The 18065-nt window shown below is 35.5% G+C and overlaps 1 protein-coding gene across 1 annotated transcript in view; it reads left to right on the forward strand.

Annotated features, from left to right (window-relative positions):
* Window positions 1–18065, forward strand: part of PLEKHH2 (pleckstrin homology, MyTH4 and FERM domain containing H2) — a 50824-nt gene that overhangs the window by 24769 nt on the left and 7990 nt on the right. The window contains exons 11-22 of the mRNA XM_026072353.1: window positions 1003–1139; window positions 1912–2022; window positions 2285–2371; window positions 2853–3011; window positions 3672–3752; window positions 6964–7143; window positions 8055–8163; window positions 10867–10979; window positions 13108–13287; window positions 15074–15171; window positions 15646–15823; window positions 17590–17745. Of these exons, the coding sequence (XP_025928138.1) occupies window positions 1003–1139; window positions 1912–2022; window positions 2285–2371; window positions 2853–3011; window positions 3672–3752; window positions 6964–7143; window positions 8055–8163; window positions 10867–10979; window positions 13108–13287; window positions 15074–15171; window positions 15646–15823; window positions 17590–17745 (1589 nt within the window). The remainder of the gene's footprint in view (window positions 1–1002; window positions 1140–1911; window positions 2023–2284; window positions 2372–2852; window positions 3012–3671; window positions 3753–6963; window positions 7144–8054; window positions 8164–10866; window positions 10980–13107; window positions 13288–15073; window positions 15172–15645; window positions 15824–17589; window positions 17746–18065) is intronic.

Consider the following 18065-nt stretch of genomic DNA (forward strand, 5'->3'; position numbering starts at 1 on the left):
TGCAAAGCACATAGGTACATACCTTTGTTGAGATCACATTGTTTAAAAATCTAGGCAATCACAAATTTGATTAGGAGCATAGTTAACTTGCTGTATCTTTATTATTAAAGATGTTACATGAGGAGAGGAGAACTCATTCTCAAAGGCCAGGTGACTTACCAGAGAAATGAAGAAAGTGATCTTTTTTTTTATTGCATTAGAGAAACAAAGTAAACAAGGAATCTTCGTTTCAATCTTAGAGAGTCACCTTTCAGAATAGAACAGTAGTCAGAAAGTAAGTCTTTACCGAAGGGCATGCTCACATGTTCAAAAATAACTATTTCTATGATGAATAAGGGAGGAGTTTGAATTTTTATTGTTGATTCACTAGAACTGAAAATAGGGTGCATTTTTTCTAGGACTAAAGCTAATAAATTAAAAACAATTGTCAAATCTGAAGTTTAGATTTTTTAGAAAATGTCTATATAAAAATCCATAGTAATGGCAGTGTAAGACCACGCACCTACGACTCACCTACAACTTAAATATATAGTAGCTCTTAAGATTAGCTTTTTACTAAGCAGGCAATTGCATAAGAGATCCAGATACAAGAGAGACAATGATAGAAAGAGGGAGGGGAAAGTCACTTAGTTTGGTTAAAGGTCCTGCATTTGTTTTCTAGAGAATTAATATGATATATGACACTAACTCCATCCTTAAAAAAGTATAATAATATAACAGAGGGTGATAATGTATAAAAGACATTTATTTATTGTTTCATTCCCAAGTGGCTTAAACTCAGTTTAACTGTGAAGAGAATGGGCTTCAATTATTAGCATTATGCTAATAATTTGATGGGCTGATATTTAAAAAAATGTTTGGTTCCTGTTGAATTTATGCTGATATTTGTGTTTGCCTGCAGATCCTGCTCAGATATTCTTTCTGCAGGGCTATTCTGATCTCACTTGTTTATGATATGATAAATAAAAAATATAGAGAAACCTCTTTTTTCTTTTAACTCAGGTGTATCTCTGTCTTCTATGACTTCAGAAAGTGACTATGCTATTCCTCCAGATGCATATTCAATAGATACAGACTATTCAGAGCCAGAGCAGAAACTTCCTAAAACCTCTTCCTCATCTAGTGATAATGGAAAAAATGTGAGTATTGTAGTTCCTTAAAGAATAAGTGTGCTTTTTTGTGTCGTGTGTGTATGTATATACAAAGAATGCTACCAAATCTCTGTATTCAGTCTTGCTGACTCACAGACTGTATTATGATTATAAATACCAAAATATATCAACAGTAAGTTAGCTGTATGAAGACTATAATATTTGAGACAAAGTGGAGGATAATTCTGAGATTTTTATATAGTGAATGGAAATAGGCAGGCAACTTCAGAAGACAACTGACTGGTGATGAAAATAATTTATTTTAAGTTTTCCTCACAGAGCAAAACTTTGAACTCTGTTTTACTGGAGTTCACAATAAAAGTATGTCTGTGCAGAACTCTGAATCACACTGCTCTGTATCTGTTCTGTAGGTTAAGCCCCAAAGTTTGGAAATATATATATATATTTACATCAATTTTTTTCTTTTTTTAATAGAAGTAATTAGAAAGTAAAATCTGGAGTCATTATATTATGTTCTTCAATCTTCTGTGTATTACTGGGCAAATAATTTATTCTCTTTCATGTGCTTTAATTATAAGTAGGGATATTAATTAGTTGTCCCTCCTTCATGGCATTTATCTTAACTGATGGTTGTAAAAACTATGTCCTTGAAATTAAAGTCTCATAAAATACTGTAATTATTATTTAGCATGTGCTTTTAAATCATTAAAATATGTGTGTGTGTATTTCTACACTTCTCTGGGGGTTGTAGGTATATATGCATACTTTGTTACTTTTTATCTAACATCTAAATAATCAGGAACCTTTGGAAAAATCTGGATATCTATTAAAAATGGGTGGCAAAGTAAAGACCTGGAAACGACGGTGGTTTGTGCTTAAAGGAGGAGAATTACTATACTACAAATCTCCAGTAAGTACATGTAACTTATTTGCTCTTTAGTATTAGCCTGTTTTTACTGAGAGTCTAAGACTGTTAGAAGGAAAATAAACGCATTCCTGGTGTATGAGCTATTAAACAGTAATTCAGGACTCAGTTCCTCAAGAGGCATACAAGGTACTCATGTCTAAATAGGAAGCACTGAGCAAGATTAATGCTTAAATGAGTTCTATAATTATTTATTGCTRTTTGGTGGTAGCTTAGAAGTATTTCTTTTTCCATTCTTTCCATACAGAGTGATGTAATTCGAAAACCTCAAGGTCAAATTGAGCTAAATGCATCTAGCCACATTGAAAGGGGTGATGGAAAACAAACAATTCAGGTACCTGCTTTTCTCATTCTGTTTTTAAATTTTTTTTTTTCCTCTTTCATCCCCAAAATTGACCCTTTGGTCCAATAGGGAAGTATGGACTTGGAATTAATCAATGCCCTTCATTGGAAACAGGATCATTTCAGTTTTAGAAACTAGGGATAGAAAGGCCTAAACTTAGATGGTCCTGCCTGTATTGATACAAAAGTCAGATTTAAATAAAGATATAAATAAAGAGAGTGGTCTTGGGAAGCAGCCATTAGGATTGACTGAAGTTATCTGAAAGGAGATAAATGAGTTTCATCCTAGAATCTTTCAGGTAAGGTCTTAGGAAGCATTGGTCTGCCTGCTCTGCTCAGTCATTAAATATTTCATTAATGGAAAGTGCTAGGGGAAAAATAAACCCCCCAAACTTGGGAAACTACATAGTTTAAGCTGTGGGGGTGGAATGTATAATGTTCTTAAAGTTCAAGACTTTTCTATTACTGTGTAGTTGACCACAGAAAAACGAACATACTACCTGACTGCAGATTCTCCAAACATCTTAGAAGAATGGATCCAAGTACTACAGAATGTTCTTAAAATACAGACTGCTAGTCCCCTTTTCATACGGCCTGAAATCAAGCCAACCATGAAAGGATTACTTACAAAGGTAGGAATACTTATCTTCCCCAGATATGCTTTATTCCAGATTTATTAGGAATAATATCTAGATGAAAAAGACTCTATAATAAATTTAATACAAGCAAAACAGCTTTCCTGCTACTTTACAAAGTGAACAGTCCAGAAGGACTATCAGCCCATCAGCTTTTGGCRAAACTTTTTTTTTGGTTGTTTGAGATTTGATTTGGTTATTGCTTTTTGTTTTTGATTCACTAGTTCCTGTGCTGAGTTCTCCATTTGCACTTCATGATACTTTGACACATGCATAAGTTTCTGTAGGTAATTGATCTACTTTATTTCAGTAGAGCACTCTTTTTCAGCATTGTTCACTGGGAGAGATTATTTCAAAATAGAAGAATATTGTATAAAAGGATTTTTTTGTTTTCAACTCTATTACTTCCTCAGCTTTCATTACTTTATGCCTGATCCAAAGCCAAATGAAAAATTCACACTGGGCTTTGGACCAAGCATCTACTGCTTTAATTCTTAYGTCTGTAATTGAGTTAAGCAGTTTCAAGCATTTGTCTATTCATGTGGAGAGGAATTTGAACCAAGGTATTTATTCCAAACATCACCAAAGTTCAGAGACCGTGAAATGTAATCTGTATTTCTGTGGCTCTGCTTGCTTCTAAGTGTTCTGTAATTTCAGGTGAAACATGGATACTCCAAAAGGGTTTGGTGCACCCTAGTTGGAAAAATTCTGTATTATTTCCGTAATCAAGAAGACAAGGTAGGTCCCTTGTTTGTTTCCTCAGTGAATGAAAGCTACATACTGGGGAAGACTTTAACAGCAAGTTACAGTCGTAGTAAGATACAGATTGGCCTGGGTGATGTATGCCCATTTTATCTTGATTACCAAACATTCAGACTTCACAGACTGTCAATTTGCAAGGTTCCTATCTAATAGACAGTAATCCAGGGCACACCCATTGGTCTACTTCTCCTGCAGGACTGAATACATTTTCTGCATCTTCTCATCCTTAGCCAAAGGGGCACACCGATTAGCTGACAGTTCAGGACTCCCTTTCTGACAGGTGAGAGACTCATCAGAAAAGAGCTGRCCCTCATTCATTTCTGGAAGATGACCTTTTTAATGTATGTTTGCAGCTGGCAGTGACTGCAAATCTCAATAAATTAAATGTTCTTTTTATGCCTTGATTGACTCCCAAATCCTGTTCTTCACTGTTTGTCACTGTGCCTCCACAATGCTGCAATAAGGGCAAAAAAGCCTAGCAGACCACAGAGAGTTTATTACACTGTGGTGGTAGTTGCGGGGGGATCCTTTCCAATTACCYGCCAGAATTACGGAAACAGAGCTCACTGCCTACAGCTGAAAAGGTGGACAGAAATGGAGATGGAGGGAGGCAAGAGAATGGGAAGAGCAAATGATTTCTGAAACTTAGGAAAAGATTGTTTGAAGCAAGAAAAGAAAGAAATGGGATCCTTTCGGCATTAAGATGCCCTCACAACATCCAATATCCTATAGGATACCAGGAGCTAAGAAGAGCAAGACTTGGCTCCTCCACTTTGGGCCTGACCTAAAGAACCCACCTGACTGCGGGATCTCTACTCACACTTCTGAATATTGTCAGTCCTAATATTTCCAGAATATTTACCTACTGAGGATGGTAAAAGGATACTTCCTAGACACGCTTTTTACCTCTTGTGTCTTGCTCCCAAGGCATTGTATTGTGTCATCAACAAGCGTCTTGACCACGGAGATTGGTCAGGAAAGCGATCTTGGGGAAGTATACAAGAATTCTTCATGTCAATACCCCTGAGATTATGAATGTTTGTTTCATACACTTATTACCTAGCTCCGCCAAACAGACAGTTGATGTTTGACAAAATGGCAAAACTCCACTGAGCCATTAAAACAGTTTAAAAAAATAGAGAAAATATCCCTTGTTACCGCTAATCTCTCCAAATAGTCTTATTGGACCCAGTAATTCATAGTCTCTGAATCAAGCTAGTTATTCCCTTTGTTATCCTGTCCTTTTTTTTTAAGTCACTTTTTAAACATTCAACTAAAGCTTGTATTTAGAGCTAGATAAATTTGTTAGCAATAACCATCCTTCAGAGTATTTTATTTTAATTAGTCTTTGAAAGTGTAATACAGGGCCAGGGAATCAGACAAATGTTATTTCAGAGTATTGGGCTCTAACTCATTTTACAGGGACACTAAAAATTAACTTGCATTTCTTGCCTATAAAGAAATCTCTATTTTTAAAGTATCTGAATTTACACTTTTTTATCTTTGAAGATTTTGTTTGTTAGCAAGCCCTTCAGAAACATCTAAGAAATTTGCTGGCTTTTCATGAATATTTCCTTCACATTTGGAACAAGTTTTACTGCTTTTTTTGAAAGCAAAATTGAAACTAATTTACAAGCTTGTAATAGAATAGGAATGAAACTGTTTTTTAAAATACTACATAAGCAAAGTTTTCCAAAGCTAGTTCATTTTTAATATTCAAGAATTTACTAATTAAAAACATATTTGTTGTAAGTGAATGTGAGTGTGCAGAAATAGATTACACAATCTGCAGTGGTTATACAGTAATGGAATCTGTTTAAGTGGACTCCTTTTAAAATGGAATTCATATTCAAAAATCAGCCTCCTGTGTTTTAGTTAAACTGTTCCACTTAGTGAATAAGTCAGTCTTGACTACTTGTATCTGAAATGGCATCTCTTGATTCTCAGAATCTATCCTTTCAAAAAGTTGAATGTTTCAGAAGCACTATAGAAAATACAAAACACCACATGCATCTTTAATCCGTGGAGTAAAAAGCCACCACTATGCAATGCTTTCTTCAAAATAACTATCTTAAGTACTCACCTTATCAAATCACTATTCAGGAAACCCACTCTTGATTGAGTCAAACTTGCCACCTACTCTCCACACACATTTTCAATTTTTAAATAGTATTACTGAGAAGCTAAGAGTCAACCTCATGTGCGTTTCACTGTTGCCGATATTTTAAGACCATTTCTTTCAGGTTTACACTTGAACATGTCACAGGAAAGAATCTAGTTGCAGTAGTGACCAACCACCATTTTGCCAAAGGGAAACATATCCTCTCTCGTTCTCCCAGATCACTAAGCATTACTGGACATCACAAGCAATACAGGAACAACAGTCAAGCCTTCTTCACTGCACCATTAAATAAGACTCTCTTGAACATCCCGATGCCTGAATGGCTAGAGAAAGAGCAGTGATGCTGTAGGAAGGGAGAGACCTTTCTGTAAAATAGCCAGCAAGGACTGTTATCCTCTGTTAGTCCTGTCACCCAATTGTGAAGATGGCATGCTGTTTTGGGGTTCTTTGTGTTTTCCTGTTCATATTGGGTACTTAATAATTACTTCCATGAAAATTTCCCTTTGAACAGCTTTTTGTATAGAATATTTCCTGATAAATGATCATAACTATATATACAACATCAGGCTCAAGTACTGTGGTCTGTCAAGCTGGAGAATGAAACCAACTGAGAAGGTCCACCACACCAAAAATTTACCTTTTGAACTTACAGCATAGCATGGACAAATCTACATACTGTAGCAGTACAGTGCTGTCCTCTCAAAGCAGTGATTATGATTAAGGTCCCAGGCTTGACACTGGGAAATTTTAGTTGGAACTGGATTGGAAATTCTGAAGAATTACCTATCTCCCTGTAACACAGATTTATTGCATTAACTGGATAGAGAAGCAGACCTGCAAGTAGAATTATAGTCTTGCTCACTCTCAGACTTTGGCACATATCATTCTGCTTCTGCTGTTTATGACAGCTGGTTTATCTGGCATTCCTTGGCAGGTTGTAAATAAATATAAATGGGTATTAATGGCAGTTTCATTTTTATTTCTGTTTGTAGAATTAGAGATATAAAATTAGTGTGCCCTAAAGCAAGTATTTGCTCTCTGACCACTTCTGATATTTATTTTTAGTTTCCTCTTGGTCAAATCAAGCTTTGGGAGGCTAAGGTTGAAGAAGTTGATAGATCATGTGATTCCGATGAAGATTATGAGGCTAGTGGCCACATTTTATTATCAACACATTATACTGTTGTTATCCATCCCAAAGATCAAGGACCCACTTATCTTCTTATAGGATCCAAACATGAGAAGGTAATAAATGGACTTTTTTATCGAGTTTAAATCACATGTCTGTGAATATGGTACTGTGATATGAACATTTCCTAAAGAGGAGGGGAGGGGGAAAGGGCAACTGGAGTCAAGTTACTTTTTTTGGTATGCCATCTACCTTGTAGTTTGAAATAATAAGCAAAGAGAAGGTCCTGCTTCATGAACATTGATCCAAATTTGTCTGAGAACCGGTGCTAACACAGGTAATCCTTTTTAAAATATCCAGAAATATCCAGGCTTGCCTACATAAGGAGATGGTGCAGAACGTATGCTGTAAATTGATAATTTAGCTCACATTTCACTGATTTGCAGACAGACCTTTAGCAGACCTTCCTGAGAAGTTTTGGGATAATGTTTTCCATTTTCCYTGATAACTAAATTCACAGACTAACTGTAGGGAAGACTTCCATCAGTGAAGTGAGATAGATGGTTAAAAAACATTTTTATTATTATTGCTTGATTGTTCTTAAGTAATCTCGTAGACCTCATTGTGATTCCTGACCTTAAGCCCAAGGTTATCAGGATCTGGCAGTGATAAAAAGACGTTTATATTAGCTTTCTAAAGAGGAAAGTGAGAACGCCCTGCATCACTTAGCAATGATTTCTGAGGGGAAAAGAAAGAAGAGAGCCTTGTTCAGTCTTCCTCATTTCATATTTGTAACATAGGGTGAGCATCAGTACAAGTGCGAAAGTAAAACAAAGGGCAACTCCTCTGGGCTTCAGCAGGAGCATATGGCAATGTTTTGAGTTGAGAGCAAAATCTCAATGAAGGAGCTCCTTCCAACATTCAACTTCTGACTTAATTCCTACAAAAAGTGACATTCACTATTTTTAATGCTCTTGAGAATCTGGTGGAACAAATGAGTGGGCTGCTTTGTGTTTTTCTATTTTAGGACACATGGCTTTATCATCTGACAGTTGCAGCTGGAAGTACCAGTGTAAATGTTGGATCTGAGTTTGAACAACTTGTTTGCAAATTATTAAATACGGAAGGTGATACCAGTAAGTTTCTTTCTTTCTGTTTCAACATACTAATCTTTTAATACTTATGAAGTTCAGATAATATTTATCCTAAGTTTGTAAAACATTTTTTTGTAATAAAAACACTACAAATTATAGTATTAGGCATACCTTCCAGATCTTTTAATAAACACATATATGTGGAATTAGATTTTTTTTGGTCAATGTAAAGCCATTAACCTTTTTGGTAGGTTTACTTTTCTGATGACTTTCTTTCTACACCAGCAGAGCTATCCACTCTGTAAAGCAGGACTACTGACACTAACCTGCTTTGTGAAACACTTTCAACAGGAGTGACAGGACTTTGAATCTCTATTCTAAAATATCATTAACAAAACCATTAACAAAGTTATGCCTATTCATGAATAAATACAACTATCTATGCCTTGTTTCTGTAAGACTTTGAAATCAGTGAGAATGGAATTTCTACTTGAGGTCAGAATTCAGAACAGTATTTGTAGAACACACCAAAATAATTTGGAAAAGTTAATAGATGCCCGACTCCCTTTGATATAGTGTTTTTTTTTAAATGCCACTATATACCACTAGGTATATAACTGCATTTCCAAATTCTGATCCCTTATACTACGCAGAAAAAGTGTGTCGTAAAGGAAGAATATAGACCCCATATTACCAAGTTTTCCTTAACTATGTGTACTATATGGTTTTGTTTAGGAAAGTTTTAGAATTCACATTTCTTGTATAACCTCTTGAGTTACAGCAAGTGTTAGTACAGTTCTGAACACCAAAGTCTGTTCAGTTGGAAATATACTTCAATATGCCTGTGCTAAAAGGAAGACTCAAGCCTCTTTTAATTCACCTCTGGGGACAGCTCATCCTAATGTTATACTAATCCTCCCCCCAAAACTGCCATCTGTCACATCCCATGCTGCTGTGGATAGACTGGTAACTTCAAAAGGGGAGCAGTGCTAATATTCACCAGATAGATTTTGCTCCCACTTTGCTCTGGATTTTAAACACAGTAAATGCTGTTCCCTTGTCTGCAAGAAACTGGTTCTCAAATTCTGACTCTTTAAGCACAAGTCACTGACAGACTCACTGACGTTCTGTGCCGGCACCTTGAGGACTTGTCTTGCACACTCTTACTCAGATAATTATTCCTTATTCTCATGCAAAACCTCCTAGACATTAGAGGAACAGGTCTTGAGAACTTTTATTATTTTGAATAATCTCACAGTTTGTAACAAAAAGTAGCCAGCAATCTTTTAGACGCATTCTCAGTCTTTGAGATAGAGGTACTTAAACTTAGAAGCCAGGTTCCACTGCCACATAGGGTGTAGTTGTGAGTTTCAGCAGAAAGAAACTGATTTAATACCCAGGAGCTTTACCTCACTGAGAATCCTTATTGACCCCATCGTATAGCAAGGCTCAAAGAAGTCATAGTGTAGGGAGAGGGAGATGACTCTACCRCGGCAATATATCTTCTCAATATTGCTATACTCAGTCCAGACGGACTTAGGCACACGTAAAGTGTGAAGAGATGCAACAATTTTGAGTGAGAGAGCTCGCTTTACCAAACAAAACAAAAAACCCAGTACCCACAGAAGCATAAGAATTTTTGCTCTTGTTTCTTAAGACAGCATGGTTCATTTGATTATATTGCCTGTGTGTGACTGTCTCCCGCTCCCACAATAATTTTTGAACATARTGATTGATTTTAGTTAGTTGTATTAGTGATCTAAAGATAGTTTCTTTGTTGCAAGTGTTGTGAAAAGAAGCACCTGGGTAGGCAAGAGATTCAGTTAATGCCATCATTGACAAAAATACCACATTGGATCCCAAAGAATCTGGAAGACTTTCATTAAATACAAAATAAGAGTATTTTATTCTTGGGTTATGAATCATGATGAACCAAGCAAACTGAAGTCGAAATGTATTGTTATTTTTCTTACAGACTCAAATAACTAAGTATTTCTGTTAAAGTGACCTCTGTACCATTTCAAGCAGCAATGTCATAAAATTAGGAAATAGTTCAGTCTGTGGATGGGAATGACATCTTAGGGAAGAATCCATATTCTCAGAAGCTGATTGATTTAACAGTTTGGACTCTTCTAATACATGTAAGAGTTCAAAAGTTTTAAGTGTGGAATCTGGAAGAATATTAAGTAATTAAGTCTGCAGAAAGATATTGGACCAAATGTTTCAAGAAAAATTGCAACTGTGAAAAGAATAGGTACTTGCTAAAAGAAATGGTTAGATGGATATTTGCTTTCCTTCTGAATCTATCTAATGAGGTTTTAGAAGACATTCAGCTATCTGGGGCCATATCTTCTTCCTGAGTCACTATTTAATTAGGTGTTAAGTTGCTGCCATGTTGAAGGTAACGCCTTTTAGATGGTAAGTCAGATGCTTGCAGTCTTTAAAGATACTAGAGCCTTTAAAAATTAATAATAATAAAATTTACATTTCAGTTGTTTCTGATTACCAAAATTGGCCCTGAAATGTCAAATGAGAAAAGTAGTGTTCTGATGTTAAAGGTATACTTATTTCTTCAATTCGCTCCAGAATTATCAATGCTTTAACAGTGAGCCAAATGATCCTTGAGCTATGAAGCTTGTTGCTAAAGCTTGTCTAACGTTTTGTTTCTCTTTGAATGATGAGCCAAARTTTAAATTTACTAGACTGAATTATTAATTGCAAGAAACATGTATTTTATCCATTCAGCTTCTCAGATTTGGAGACATCCTACACTTTGCCACAGCAAAGAAGGAATTGCTTCCCCTCTTACAACATTACCATCAGAGGCCTTGCAAACTGAAGCAATTAAATTATTTAAGGTAAAACCATAGTAAATGCCTTTTTAATTTTGTGCATATTTTTGGCTTACTAGAGATGTTCAACAGATCTGAAAAGAGAAGTTTACTCCCTTATCCTTAGTGGAGAGACTAAACTAACTAGTGGACAGACAGTAGCAGAATGTCCCCACACTATCTCACCAAAGTCAGTCAAATTTCAGTAAGAACAAAGGTAGGTTACAGTTTTGTTGTAGACTTTTCTAATCAGCTATAGTGCAGAAGATATTTTAAAAATCTGAAGAAAAACTAGACAAAGCCAATTTTTCTAATATAAGCAGTCATAGATTGATTCAAATTGAGATAGAAGGCAGAGATTCTACTGTCCTTCTTTATAAAAAGAAAACATTCTTCATATGAGTAGCAATTCAGTCTTGAAAGACTGAAACAAAATGAAAAATAATAATTTTGTGTTCTAGTAATATAAATAGAGAAAATATTACAGAGTAAGATTCTTGGAAGTATTTCACAACAGTTTTATAAATTCACTTTTAAAGATTTTCGTACACCTTTAAAAATGCACATAGGTATATCTCACAGCTGTAGTGAAGGGGCTTTATGATTAAGAGATATAGTAATTCATAACTGCTGTGCATCAGCTAATTTCTTGAGCATCTTTGTGTGCAGATAAGACCTTTTATCTTTCCTGGTGAAAGGCCAGATGGTTGATAACTATGAGAAGGAGGGTGCTGCAGTTCCATTAACCTTACTTCTCCTCTCCTATGCTCACCCAAGTAAAACCACTCCTGAACATTAACCAAATGTAATTAAGTCTATTTCAGAGAAAAAAATATATTGTTTCTTGTTTTTCTGTACATTGCATTACAGAATGCGCATTTTCTTGTACATTACACTCTGTGCAATACATTACAAGTTGGAAGGCATAGTGCTTGGATAAATGAACTGTCTCCACAGAGACTGCACAGATTCCCTGCAGCATGAACTGTCTTGAGAATTTTGATGTAATGGTCAGGATCTAGAAAGGAATTAAAGACAAGCACTATATGTTCAGTCACGGTCACTTGTAGACAAACTTTCCAGCTTGTTTGTCCGAAACATTTGAAGCACTTTAAAGCACTTCCATTTTATTTTCTGCAGTCCTGCAGCATGAAAATTTAAATTGATACTTCCCTCATAATAATAAACCAATGTCTATCTGGAAATCACATTCTGAAGTGTATTTCAGACCTAATTCAAATCACAGACATTTGCCTAAAATAAATAAGAAAAAGATGGTTTGTGCAACCTTTATTAAAACCTTGTATAAATCAGTTTAAAAGTCATGTAGAGAATTGATTTAGAGACAGAGAAAATAATGTTTCAGTTATTTCACTGCTGATAAAATTGGTCCTGTGCATCCACGTTGTTTTCAGATAGACTAGAAACAGATTAACTTTCCATCCATCTCTTGTATTTTGTTTATATACTTCGAAAATTCATCTTTAAGCACCTGTTTTAATAAGCTAATTTAGATATCATAACCAAGAGAATTATTGTATAGACTAAATGGAATAAGTGATATATAAACTTTCTTCTAGTACAGCTCTACCACCACTCAACTTTCTTAAGACAGTACTGGCAATAGGAAAGGTTATGTTTATTCACAGTAAAAATAGCAATGAAAGCCAAGAAGCAAAACAAATACTTATGAGTCATGGTTTTCTTATTTGTGCATATTCTGCCATGTTGTGCTCACTATTTGCACAGAAGTGTTTTATACTGGCTGCCACTGTGAGCTGTCTACCTTGGGTTTTAAACCCCTGTGACAGGGGCAAGTTATGCTTAGTATGCCCTTAAACTTTCCTAACACCACAACAGTTCCAGCTCTTACTACAGCTCACTCCATTTAGATATCTGCCTCAATTTAGCTTTCCCCAAGCTTAAAAACCAATGCATTATTAAAAGCTATTTTCATCTTAAGTCTTTCTGTGTAGCTTTTCATCCATTCTGGCCGTTTTTCACCTCTTTTAGCAGAGACAGCAGGGTTTTCTTAGTCTGTTGATATACTGATTAATTGCGACTTCAATTATAGCATATTTCTATTATGCAAAACCTCTAAAAGATTTGTTGCAGCTTCGTATGTAAACTCACTTACTTATTATTTTATATCTAGACCTGCCAGTTATTTATAAATGCCGCAGTTGACTCTCCTGCCATTGATTACCATGTATCTTTGGCCCAAAGTGCTTTGCAGATCTGCCTCACACATCCTGAACTTCAGAATGAGATCTGTTGCCAGCTTATTAAACAGACTAGACGTCGACATCCACAAAACCAGGCAGGACCGATACAGGTAACCCAATATTTGTCTTAATGGTACCTATTACAACAGCAGTGAAGGAACTGCAGAGACAGTTTGCAATGGCAGAGGGATCTGCGCTTCTGCTTACTTAAAATCAGATAAAGAACTGAAAGAACATCTTGTTTTTAAAGGCTGGACATGCAATTGGCTACCTTCTAGCAAAGCATTAAGTAAGACATAATATATGGAACCTAATTCTCCTCTCTTTTACTGCATCTTTCTTAAGATAGGTGCTGCATCAGGAAGTGTGGCAGACTAAACCACATGAGACGTGGCTACAGACATGTGCAAAAAAAGCTGTAGGGAGCCCTGCTGTGGCATCTCAGATATGCCCAGTTTTTTTGATAGATGTCATCTTTTATTGTCTCATGCTGTTCTGCACACATCCTACATGCCAGATAATGCATATATACTTGTAATTCTTCACCTTGGTCCATTGCCAGTTATTCARTGGTATCCAAATGTGTTATAACTAAGTGAATTAAAACTGAAAGGAAAGACAGTACTCTATAATCTKTGTAGCATTAACAGAATTGGAACAATAGCGCATGCGATGTAGCAATACATACAGAACTTGGAGATGAATCAGAAAATGAGAAAGGAAATTACCATATTAAGGCTTTTGTCATAGACACATTTTTCTCCTCAAACTTACCAAAGAAAGTAGGATATGGCCAGTAGGCATATGTATTATCTAGAAATTGCCCATATCATGGGTGTGGCCAGTATATGCATCACACCCAAAAAGCTTTCATGGCAGATATAGCATGTCGATGTCAGTTAGTACACACTCAAGTTACATACAGCTGATCAGTTTAAAGTAACTGTAGTCCTTTGTTATTTTTATACCACTAGTAAGGCCTTCCCTCTGTACTGATAAATAAATCATTGCCATCACTGTCATGATTATAAGTGTTAATATATTCAGTAAAATATTTGTAGCCTCCCACAATTTTTTTAAGTCCTGAGTTATTAACTAAATTGTGCTGTAGTCTCCCATACTTGTTACTACCACAGTGTCTTCCTGAAACAAAGCTGATGCCATTTTCCAACAAACTACTAGTATCTAATGATAGGGTATATCTGTGGCTGTGCTGTCAAATTTCTGTTTGATACCAGGCAAGTCAGATAAACTAAACTGCCCATCAGGTAGTAGAACCCTGTTTTCTAAATTCTGAACTGAACCATTGGTACAACAGTGAGAAGAGTAGCTGCAAGATTAGTGAGTCTATACCCAGAGTACATGAGAGTAGTGTGCATTAAGTGAGGCTTGTAAATACATTCTGAACTATGAGAATACACCAAAAATATTGAACAATTATTTGTTCAATAGTTACTATCCATTTGGTAGGAGGAAGACATCTTATGGGTTATATCATAATGCATGTGAAAAGGAGAGCTGAATTAAAATTGCACAGGCTTCTCCTCATTTCTTAGTGCTTGACCTTGCAGCCTTAAGACTTTTATCCTGTATATTAACTGTTCTTTATACAAACTCTCTCCCACTCTCTGACCTACTCTCCCATTTCCAGCCCCCAAATAAACATGCTGTAAAACATGTTTGTATTTACACAAGTAAATAGAAAGAGAGCATTTTTGGCCTTCTGATGAGGTAACATCCTCATTTACTCAGCTTTTTCTCTGTTTTATTTTTTTCTTCCAATTTACAATTGTCTATTATTTGATTTGGCACAGTAAGCTGCACTGCTGGCCAGCAACCACAGGAAGTCTTACTTTATAAGATGTTTAAAACAGTGAATGTCTTCCTTTTGTCCAGGGCTTGCAGCTCTTGGCTCTCTGTGTTGGACTCTTTCTCCCCCAGCACCCATTCCTTTGGCTTCTTAAACTTCATTTAAAGAAGAATGCAGATTCCAGGTGCGCCAGAATATTATTAACCAGCTAGGTGGCTAATCTTTCCTAAATACCTTATTTTCAGTCTTTATTTAATGTTTAAGAACTTGACATACATGTTAAAATACACCTTAATAGAATTGTGCTCCAGTGCCACTAAACTATTGTACATGTTACTTCTGTGCATCATTTGGAAAAGTTATCCTTTGTTTTGGAAAATATTCTGCTATGGAATTCTGGCTATGTGGTGCAAAAGCATGAAACCCAAAATAGAGCAGTTACACTCTGAGCCGTGTTCATCTTTAGCACAACTCTTTTGGTCTCAGTGGACTTGTGGACTTACTCTCCTTATAAATCCACATGGAAAAAATGTGTTGGAAATCTTTCAGTGAAATCTTTGTACTCCTCCCATTTGGCTTCTCTGAGGGATTTACTCACAGTTTACTGTCCTTTCAGTCAGTCCACAAGAAATGCTTTATATCTCCTTTTCTGTCACAGGACTGAATTTGGGAAATATGCAATATATTGTCAGCGCTGCGTAGACCGTACCCAGCAGAACGGAGACCGAGAAGCCAGACCTTCCAGAATGGAAATCCTTTCAACCCTTCTGAGAAATCCCTACCACCATTCCCTGCCCTTTAGCATTCCAGTTCATTTCATGAATGGCATATATCAGGTAATGCCAAGTATAGCACAAAATCTAAGCTGTCCCAACCACATGCTATTAGCAAATTCATGGAGCAATATATCAGAAACAGAATTATAAGTGTTAAGATAAATATGGCTCAGGTTTTATCCTGTGCCAGTGTTAGCAAAGGAAAGCACAAAGTACTTGAATCATACTTGACCAATGAAGAGTAGAGGTTTGGAAAAAAAAATTCCTTTAAAAGAAAAAAAAACACCTTAAGAACGTGAAATATTAAAGTTCTGTTTCTTATTTAACCTGACCATCAGATGAATGAATTAGATGATTGAAGAAAAGAGGAAGGTACTAAATTCCTTTCATCAGAAATCTTGAAAGTCAAATATGTCACTGAAGGCCTGAAAGCACATCTGTGACTCACATTAACACTCACTGAAGGATAACTAGATTTGTTACAGAACAAACACAGCTTCATTCTTAACTCTTTTTTGGCTTCATCTGTCAAAGCCTGTAGGAAACTTTCTGTGGACTTCCATGCATACTGGTTCAAGTCCTGGTTTGTGTTTCTAACAGTGGGAGCTGGCTGAAAACAGATCTTTAACAACTTACAGTATTCCTAGATAGAAAATGACTTTTAAAATGAAATCAAAACTGTATTGATTAATCTTTTTATCACAGAAAAAAACTCTTTTTTTCTCTATGCCTTTTTAATCAGTGTGTCCAGTAAAACAGAAAAATCAAAATGTATTTAAATCTTCTTTTTAGAAAGTTTCAAAACTGAAGTTCAAAATAAAAAAGAAACAACTGCTCATTAGTTATTTATTTATTGATCAAAAATGCATTCTTCCAAGGGCTATGAAAACATGTAATTAAAAAATAAATTACTTCAGTGGGATAAACATTCTTCAGTAAAAAAACATTTACAGTGGTATCTAAAACTCCTGTATTCATCTCTAAAGCTAGATTCAGCAGTACTGTTTAAATTTCCACCCCGAGAAGCCCAAAATAGAAGAATTTCCAAGATCCATCTTTCAAGATATTTCTTTCCCAATAAGAGTAAAATGCCTTCTTCAATATGCCAAATACAGCAAAAAGCCCTCAAAAAGAGATTTAAGTGAACAGCATGCTAAAATGCTAATACATTAGTGTTTCAGACAAAAAAATTAGAATTGGGGAAACAAATCTTAGAAGGCTATATATGTTACTGACCTATATAGTACTGACCCAACACCACAAAATATTTCAGATCTGCCAATAGGAAGATAATCTAATATCCTTCTGAAGTTGCACATCATGAAAAATGATTAATAATCTCATTTGTTTCATCATCCTATTGAAAAGTGTAGGAAATTATAATTTTCCTCCTTTTTAAGTGGTGTTTGCCACAAAATCTCAGATACTAGACTGCTTTTTGTTGAATAAATTCAAGTGTAGCAAATGCAAAAAAAACTAGTATAAACAAAGAAATTAAAAAATTGAAAGAAAAGCATTTTGTTAGTGACCTTTCATTTCATAAACAAAATGCACTAGGTACAATCTGCTGAGAGGTTAGTAAATTTTTTGATGCAGAGAAACTCCACTAAATTGACTTCATATGTAGAAATCTTGACTCTTTTCCAAACCCTTAATGGAAATTTTAAAGTTCCAATGAGAATAAGCTATTCACAGGGGATGGAATGGGTCTTCTATCCCCATTATTCTATGCCCATTATTATTCTTGAGGTATATTATCATTCTTCAAAATCTTAGGGGKTTTTTTAAGTTTGACAGCAAAAAATGTTTTGCTTTTTTTTTTTTAGGTTGTTGGCTTTGATGCCTCAACCACAGTGGAGGAATTTCTGAACACCCTGAACCAGGATACAGGAATGAGGAAACCAGCTCAGTCAGGATTTGCACTATTTTCTGATGATCCCTCTGGCAAGGATATAGAGCACTGTCTTCAAGGGAACATCAAGGTAAACAAGAGCCTTTAATGAGCTCTGCATATAAAACAACAAAATATCTTCATTTTACAGAGCTCTCTTCTGACAATGTAAAGGAAAACATTTACCAAGCTGAAAACTGTCCTTTAGTTTTTTTTCTCATAACATAAAAGGAAAGATCAAAAARTACCATTTTTTCAATTGCTGAAATTCATTCAGTGAAATACATTTGAAAGCTTTGCCTGAGAGACTGGATACTAGTCATGGAAGGAACAGCTGGAGTTAAGAAAGTAACCTGTTACTAATTGCTGTTCTTTAAAACGAAAAAGCAATTGCAGTCCAATGTGCATTTA

The sequence above is a fragment of the Apteryx rowi genome, unplaced genomic scaffold (assembly GCF_003343035.1).
Source record: "Apteryx rowi isolate R43461 unplaced genomic scaffold, aptRow1 scaffold_34, whole genome shotgun sequence".
In the NCBI taxonomy this organism is placed as follows: domain Eukaryota; kingdom Metazoa; phylum Chordata; class Aves; order Apterygiformes; family Apterygidae; genus Apteryx; species Apteryx rowi.